The sequence below is a fragment of the Chenopodium quinoa genome, unplaced genomic scaffold (assembly GCF_001683475.1).
Source record: "Chenopodium quinoa cultivar QQ74 unplaced genomic scaffold, ASM168347v1, whole genome shotgun sequence".
Taxonomy (NCBI): domain Eukaryota; kingdom Viridiplantae; phylum Streptophyta; class Magnoliopsida; order Caryophyllales; family Amaranthaceae; genus Chenopodium; species Chenopodium quinoa.
In genome coordinates, this window is record NW_018745045.1 from 351 (window position 1) to 9,693 (window position 9,343).

The 9,343-nt window shown below is 32.5% G+C and overlaps 1 protein-coding gene across 1 annotated transcript; it reads right to left on the bottom strand.

Moving 5' to 3' along the window:
- Positions 1-6,771: 6,771 nt before the first annotated feature.
- On the bottom strand, positions 6,772-7,431 carry LOC110709141 (uncharacterized mitochondrial protein AtMg00810-like). The gene has a single exon (XM_021887361.1). It carries the CDS (start codon positions 7,429-7,431, stop codon positions 6,772-6,774), a length of 660 nt encoding a protein of 219 aa, XP_021743053.1.
- Positions 7,432-9,343: the final 1,912 nt, after the last annotated feature.

A 9,343-nucleotide genomic window follows, 5' to 3' on the forward strand; every position in this document is an offset into this window, starting at 1 on the left:
TTGAATAGACCAATCATTCAATACAATAAAGGTCCATTCAATTATTAACAAACTATATGCACCTTAGTACACTGAATTTTCTACTACTTACATTAAGTGAGTATTACATGTACTAGCATTGTCCTTTATGAATAGTCTTATGTATCATGAAGTATGGTACAAGACAGGTTTTTCCTAAAAAGGATCTTATAAAGTACTCTTATTGTCATATTTTTGCATTTTTTTTTAATTTAAATTTGCTTCAATAATGTTGTTAAAATGTTTGCTTAATTGATTATGATTATTGATACTTAGGTATGTGTAATCGATATCAAGTTGTTGCATTTACGTTTGCGAAATTAGAATTGGGCACGAAATACTAGTATGCAATCAATATTTTCAATAATGATCATATCAATGCATGTTTCCTTGTTAGTTCTTACTCTTATGTATTAATTAAAATCATATATTTTATGGAATAAAGAGAAAAAAAAAAATACAAGTACAATTATAAATGTTGGGAGGAGTGGTACAAGATATATTAATAAAACCATTTGATTTAACTTTGTAAATGCATGCTATGTTGCAAAAAGTGATTGTATTAAGATCGTACCACTCTAAATTGTTATTTCCCATTCCTATCAATGTACTTGTATTAAAATATTTTATCCGGGCGGTAACAATTTATTGAAGGTAGAGTTGGAAACAATCTTGCTACATAGCAGGTACTCCCTTAATTCCACTAAAATTGCCCTAAATGTGTTTTATCATTTTGTAAAGAGTTTGTTCAAGAGAAACAACTATAGGGTTGTGAATTTGTCATTCTCCTAACTTTATTCAGTATCTCGCTATTCAAAAAGAGTATGGGACAATTTCATTGGTACAAGAAAAACTGAAAAATAGGGCAAACCTAATAGGACGGCAGGAGTACTACACAACAAAGCCACATAGTGACAGGATTGATGAGAAAACTAATTCGTATGTACTTGAAAATGAATATTTCAACATGTTGTTTGTAGTTCTTATCTCAGTTCATGGGAAGAAGAAGTGTGTCCTTTATGGGTTAATATAGGATCCCATGCAATTGATCATGGGTATACTTTGATGCTCTAAATTTTCAATCACTCTGGTTTAAATCCCATACACGGTCTACGTATTGTCTATTATTTGGACTTTCTTTCAGTGATCTTCAAGTTATGAGCTAATTTCGTCTCTACTTTTGAAGGTTGCGACAACAAAATTAGAAGTATAAGTACTATGTTTGATGTTTCCATGACATATTCACTCATCACTTGAACAACATTGTTCCATGTAGATGAACATGCACGCGTGACTATACACGTATGAATCATGGGTTGTTTAAATTCCAATTAGAATCTTATTATCTGATCCTACGTACGATTATGAAACTTATGTGTAATCTTAATGTCTTGTAAATTTATAATTATTTAAAAGAATGTGATTTTATCGAATTGTAGCATTATATTAATTATTAATACAACTAAACTTGATCTTATATTGTTGAATGCACCAAACTTTGTCCGTTTATGAACAATAATCCGAATAATTTCCAACGTGACGCTTGATTAAACTTTACATGGCTATGTACAGTGACATCCTATTACATACGTAAGTTGTAGTAAAAATAAAATTAAATGATATGATGTTCATTATACGTATCTTTAATTTGTTACCTATATACTACGTATTAAATATTCTTTAACACTCCCATTACAAAGAAAAGCGCAGACTAAGTGCATATATGAATTCTCATTGAACAAACTAACCCATTTTATAATAATTAAGTATAGATAAGTTAATAAAAATATTGACACCATTTAATTTTATAGAAAATGTTAATCCATTTGAATCAGAATATTATTTAACCCATAACGTTGTCGATGATGATTGACAAGAAGCACATGCATAGAATTCAATTTTATGATAAGAAAATCATAGAATAAAATTTTTATTAGGCAATCCCTAGGAAACAAATTAAAAGCAGAAAATCTTTGTAGAATTCAAAAGCCAAACTAATAAACCAAAGAGTCAGCAAGAATTGCGGTGAAACTTGACTTGTCCTTAAATTTAGAGACATTGCATCAACTTGGAAACTACCAAAAATGCTTTTATTCTAGCTCATTTGAGTAATTGCGAAAGATTCCTTGGTTAAAATTTGTAGGACATCATCCTTAAAATTAAGGATTCTTTCAACAGGATATGTACTTGTCCCTTTATACTACTTCAAGGTGATCATAACGATAATCCGATAAAATATATACATACACGGTACGTAATCTTAGCTTGGTCATATATGTAAGGATATAGAAGTATAATATAATTTCTCCGTTCTTATAAGATTGTCTTTAGTCCCTTTTATCTTACTTTATTAAGAGAGTATTGAGTTGGTAGAGCTGAGTGAATTTATTTTGTGAGGAATGAGGATTATATTAGTTGAAACAAAAATGAGACAATCTTTTAAGGACGATTCAAAATAAGAAATGGGACAGCTTTAAAGAGGTGGACGGAATAATATTTGTTTTTCCTACCGTGTAGGTTTATTTTGTTGTTTTATTAGGTAATATAGGAGCTAACGTAAGACTAAGGTATGCATAAAAGAAATGGGACACAAATAAAGCAGCATGCATATAACATAGTCATGAAAATTATAGGAAAAATAGTGTGTGGTTGTCATATCATTGTATTAAAATCGAATGAGGTTGGGATGTCTATTAAGACTCAATCTAAGAGTGCATATATTCATAGTTCCATATCTTTCACAGTGTATGTCTATGTCTTCCTTGTTTAGTCTTGTTAAATTGGGCGTTTATGGTGGGAAGAAGTGGTACTAAGCCATGAAAATGGCTTAGCTTGAAGGTGGAGAAGAAGAAATTATATGAGATGGGAGAAGAGAGAGAGAGAGAGAGATATTTGATGTTATTACCAAAAATGAAAGTAATGCTACAGTACTTCTAATTACAAGGATGTATTTATACTAATCTTGCCAAACTACTTTAGCCCTTAACTAATTCTGCTACGTATTAAGACTAACAAACTCAATTAAGGTGATACTCCAACTGTATACTCCAACAAGTCTAAAGTTCAATTATGTATCTTAGTTTGTTTCCTTTGTGTCTTTTGTCTTTATTGATTGGGATCACTGCCAAAAATTAGCATTAGTACATACTCATACTATGTGTAGCTCGAGGTGGCCAATGCCAGGAATAACAAAATGTTTTACTCACGTTATTTATGAAACTTATTTCTTATTATTTTGACAATTATTAGACTAGAAAAATTCATAATAAATCAGATGTTCTTAGCAACTACACGAGTTTCATCTCAAAGCTCTATCCGGCCTAAACACAGATAGAGTCATTTAATTTCTTTCCATATCTTTTGATACATATATCATTTTTGACTTTAAAGAAGAAAAAAACATATCATAGAATTTTGACCATTCATAACTGTAAAGTTTTTTTTTAAAAAAAAATGTTGAGAATGTAAAGAATGTCATTAATAATTTAACAACATTTATACAGAGCAATAATGATCAGATTAAGACATCAACTTAAGTGATTTTATAAAAAAAATTAGGCCTTAACCCAATTCAGTGAAGGCTAAATCAACTATGGAACCCCTATCTAAACCCATGTATTACCTCGGTTCTTATTATTTGCAACAAGGTAGTATTTAGACCACTCTCAATGGTGAGCAAAAAAAATGCTCACCCACTCTCTCTCTACCCACTTTCTCTCTCAACAAATCTGTTTTGCTCATGGGCAAATTTTTTTCATAATTTCTCTCCCAATGGTGAGCAAAAAAAATGCTCACCCACCACTCTCTCTCTCTTACTTTTTCAATACCCCACCATTGCTTTCTCTCTCCTACACAACACTTCTTTATTTATTTATTTCATTTATATTTTAACAATATTACTCCAAAAAAAAAACTAGTTTAAATTTGGTTAATTTGTTTTTTTTATTGGTATCCTTTTAATCGTTAAAATTTGTCGTTAAATTAAGTACGTTATATGAAATAATTGAAAAAAAAATAATTACATATATACTTATTTTAATACATAACTACACGTACATATTAAAAATAATAATTAGCCAATAATTGCAACACTTTAATAACTATAAATTTAGTAATTTATTGAAAATATATACAACGTTTAATTACATAATGCAATATACTTTCGTGACCTATAATATTGATTTTTTTCAAAAAATCACATATATACTAATTTTATTACATAACTACATTTATATATAAAAAAAATTAACCAATAATTGCAACACTTTAATAACTACAAATTTAGTAATTTATGGAGAAAATATACACAACTTTGTTTAATTACATAATGCAATATAATTTCGTGGCCTATAATTTTTTTTTTCATAAAATCACATATATACTAATTTTATTACGTAACTACATTTATATATAGCAAAAAAAATTAACCAATAATTGCAACACTTTAATAACTACAAATTTAGAAATTTATGGAGAAAATATACACAACTTTGTTTAATTACATATTGCAATATAATTACATGGCCTACAATTTTATTTTTTTCAAAAAATCACATATATACTAATTATATTATATAACTGATTTTAAAAATTAAAAAAAAAAAATTTACCTGAATATGGGTGAATTGCAACAATAATATTCTTCTACAAATTTAAAATACTTTTAAGAAAATTAAAATGTGGAGGATTTAAAGTGTTTATGAAATTATATGAAAATATATCAAAATGCATGTTTATTTATAGAGAATTTAATTTTATGACCATTGGTAATTTTTGTTTTTTTTTTTTACAAAATATATTTTTCAGAAAATAGATTACAAATATATAACCGTTGCAAACGGCTATAATTTTCTGATTGGCTGGGATCCTGCGCATGCCATGTGTCGTCGACTCATTCGCCAGCGGACTGTCACACGTCAGATGCATTGATTTTATTTTTTTTAAATCTGCAACCTCAAAACGATGCGTTTTGAGGCGCGCCTTTGAGGCTGCTTCATCAAAACGCGTGGTTTTGATTATTGATCACCGAAATTTTTTTAAGTGGGTCTGCCAGTTGTGGGGCCCACACCGATTACTATTCATCAATAAAAATGCTCAAGTTTTAAGCTTTTTTGGTTTTGCTCATGGGCTTTTTTTTGGATTTCACCATTTTCTCACCATTGTGGTTGGTGATCATTTTTTTTGCTCATCAAAAATGCCCATGAGCAAAAAAAATGATCACCATTACTAGTGCTCTTATAATTTTATAGTTTTTCATCCGATTATTGGATATTTTATTATTGGGTATTTTTGTAATTGTTTCTCTCAAAGAAATGGGCCATAATTTTGCTAATCCATTAAAGGGATGGGCCAAATTTCTGTCATTGTTCATCTCAGCAGAATATGCCTACAGTCCAGTGTACAGTTTTTATTGTTATACTTTGGGCCTTTTAGGTCAATCTATTATCTTCTTGCATTGGGTCTTTAATCTCTATCTAATGGAACAATATCAAGACAAAAGCCTCACATAAAGTGGACATAAATCATAGTCATGTTGCTTAAGGATTAAATTTATACTCCGCATTAAAAAAAATTATTCTAAGCTTAAGAGCTACATTTAACATTTTTCTTTATTCTGATCGCAAATCAAAACAATCACAATAATCTAATAAATTTCCAATCACCAATTCTCACTTTTGATCCCCACTTTCGAATTCCTCTTCTATGTATATGTCTGTATAAATTGTGTTATTATAACCTTTATTAGAATTCCTAATATATATAAAATCTTTTTACTGTATATTGCACTATTATTAGCCAACTTTTTAATTGATTAGATCATCTAGTTACATACAAAATCCAAAATAAAAAGTGGAGAATTAACCCTCAATAATAAAAATAAAGATGGTAAATCTTCTTTAAAATGTTCATAAATGGTCTCACATTTTCCTGCTCACATACTCAGCACAAGAATGTACATACATGTATACCTGAGTGCATATAAGGAATTCATCACAAAGAACGTAAACTGGTCCTTGAGTAAGAAATCTGATAAAATGTTCGATATTACAACAGGAATGACAAATAAGTAATGCATAAAAATTAAGCTAAAATTAATAAGATTGAGTTGGCTGAATCATATACTTGCAGTGGGTTGTATAGGGGCTCACCGGCTCATCCTTCATAATCCATGGGAGACGGCGTGATCAGTACTCGTAACAGGTGGTTGTTCATTATTTCTTCTTGACAGCCAAGCGCAGCAAAAACAACCACCGGAAAGTAGAATCAAACCGACTAAGGATGCTCCTATTGCTACCCAGCGAAGGTCTAACTTCAACTTGTCTGAGATGGAGCCTTTTAAAATAAATTAAACTCAAAACATGTTGAAGCAATATAATATAGTAGAAAGCAAAAGATGATTTGATTAACTTGAATTAAAAGAAACACAATACATCAATTTAAATAGTGTAGCATACTAACAAAAACAAACTAAAAAATAGGGAGCATAATCCCACTTCCTAATTTTACTGCATAAACTTACTAACCCACTAACAAACCACTAAAATAGCATCCTAAGTTACTGCTAACACTAAACTTAGCTAAATAATAGCAACTAACTTTGAATTAGTCATTCAACACTTCCCCTTCATTCAAAGTTACATACTCCTAGTTGCATCCGGAAGAAATCATGCTTAGCTTGAGGAAGTGCCTTAGTAAAGATGTCAGCCACCTGCTCATTGGTGCCACAAAATTTCAGAATAATTTTCCCATCAGCTACAAGTTGTCGAACAAAGTGATGCTGCACATCTGAAATGCTGGATTTTTGCTCATTGAAATAGCTGACCTGTTGTCACAAAAAACATCAGTAGCTTCTGCTTGCACATAACCAAGATCAGAAAGTAATTTTCTAAGCCACAAATCCCGACGTGCTGCTAAAGTAGCTGCTGCATATTCAGCTTCAGAAGAAGATAAAGCTACTGTTTCTTGCTTCATTGAACTCCATGTTACTGCACCTGAACCAAGACTGAAAACACTCACTGAAGTGCTCTTACGATCATCAATACTACCTACCCAATCACTGTCAGTGAAGCCCACAAGTTTGAAACTTGATGTTTTTGAGTACCAAATGCCAAAGTCTATAGTTCCAGCAGCATATCGAAGTGTTCTTTTGGCTGCACCAAGATGTTGTCGGGAAGGATCATGCAAAAATCTGGATACCAAGCTGACGGGAAAAGCAATGTCGGGTCTAGTGTGTGTTAAGTAATTTAAACCACCCACTAGACTTCTAAATAGCGTTGCATTTGCTACTTCCGTTCCATCTTCACGTTGTAACTTTTCATTGACATTCATTGGTGTGACTGCAATTTCACAATCTGATATTGAACCTCTGTAACAAATCTGCAGAGTACTTCTTTTGGCATACAAGAATTCCATCCAAGTCTTGTTTTACTTCAAGACCCAAAAAATATTGCAACAACCCCAAATCTTTCATCTCAAAAGTCTTCATCATACTAGACTTAAAGTTTGCAGCTAAAGACTCGGATGAACCCATAAAAATCATATCATCTACGTAAAGGCAAACTAGTAGCAAAATCACTATTACCTTCACGTTTGAAGTATAAAGTGGGATCATTTTCACTTCTTTGTGAATCCATTGTTCCAAAAGTAGAAATCAATTCTGCTGTACCATGCTCGTGGTGCCTGCTTCAATCCATAAAGAGTTTTCCTCAATCTGTATACTTTGTCTTCAAAGCCATTTAGGACAAAGCCTTCTGGTTGGGCCACATACACCTCTTCTTGTAGATAACCGTTCAAAAACGCAGACTTCACATCGAGTTGATACACAGGTAACTTGAGCTGGGCAGCCAATTCTAACATTATTCTCATCGTCTCAAATCGAGCAACGGGAGAAAATGTCTCGTCAAAGTCAACACCTTGCTGTTGGGAGTATCCTTTTGCCACGAACCCTTGTGCTTTTGAATACTCCATCAGCATTATATTTTGTTCAGAACACACTTCAGCCTATCACATTCTTGTCTTCCGGAGCATCAACCAACTCCCATGTATTGTTCCTCTCAATAGCTGCCATTTCTTCTCTCATAGCAAGCTTCCATTCAGGTTGTTCTTCATTCTTCAAATAAAATAGGGTTGGTGACCAGTAGAGCATAATTACAGGAACTATAAAGCTCTGCCAGGGATCTACTTCTTCTTATTAGAGTGTCACGACTGTCACTGCTGCCAGAGAAGGTGACTCCTTGTGCTGCTATTTGGAGTTGATGGTGGAGTGCTAGGTGAGGAGGTGGTTGAATTTGTAGCTGGTTGTTCAGCTTCACCATCTACCGGAACATAATCAGCAATGCTATCCTTGTCAACATTCCACTTGAATCGAGCTTCCTCTTTAAACACCACATTCCTGCTTATTATCACTTTGCCACTTACAAGGTTATATAAGCCATATGCTTTGGATTGAGAACAATAACCAATAAAGATGCATTTATCAGATTTATCATCAAGTTTAGAACGGTTTTTAACCAAAGAATAGCTTACACAACCAAAAATTCTCAAGTGGCTTACCCGGGTTTCTTACTCTCCATGCTTCAAATGGTGTTCGGTTGTAAACCGCCCTTGTTGGTGATATACTTAGGAGATACACTACAGTAGACACAGATTCTCCCTAAAATTTATTCAGAAGCCCTTTTGCCTTCAACATGCTCCTGGCCATTTCTACCGGTGTTCGGTTCTTTCGCTCTGTCACCCCGTTCTGTTCAGGTGTGTATGGTGCTGTAAGATCTCTTTGAATTCCATGCTCATCACAGAAAGCATTAAACTGATCAGACACAAACTCACCCCTCTATTAGTTCGGAGAGCAATTATGTGTCTGCCACTTTGGTTTTCCACTAATGCCTTGAATTTCTTAAAATTCTCAAATGCCTCATATTTGAATTTTAAGAAATAACCCAACTCATGCGAGAATAATCATCAGTTAACAACAAGAATACCGACTTCCACCTAGTGACTCAGATTTCATAGGCCCACACAATCAGCATGCACAAGTTCAAGACATTTGGATGCTCTCCATGCCTTCCCAGTAGGAAAAGAGGCTATGCTTCCCATAAACACAACCTTCACAAAAACTGAGCTCACCTATTATTGGTAAGCCTACTACCATTTCTTTTCATCAAAAGTTTCAGACTACGATCATTCAAATGTCCATAATGTAAATGCCATAACTTAGATTCATTTGTTAATTTAGCAATCAATACATTGGTCAAAACAATTTGAAATATCAAGCGGAACCATTCTATTCTAAGTCATATGAACATTTGCTATACTATGGCCTGACTTC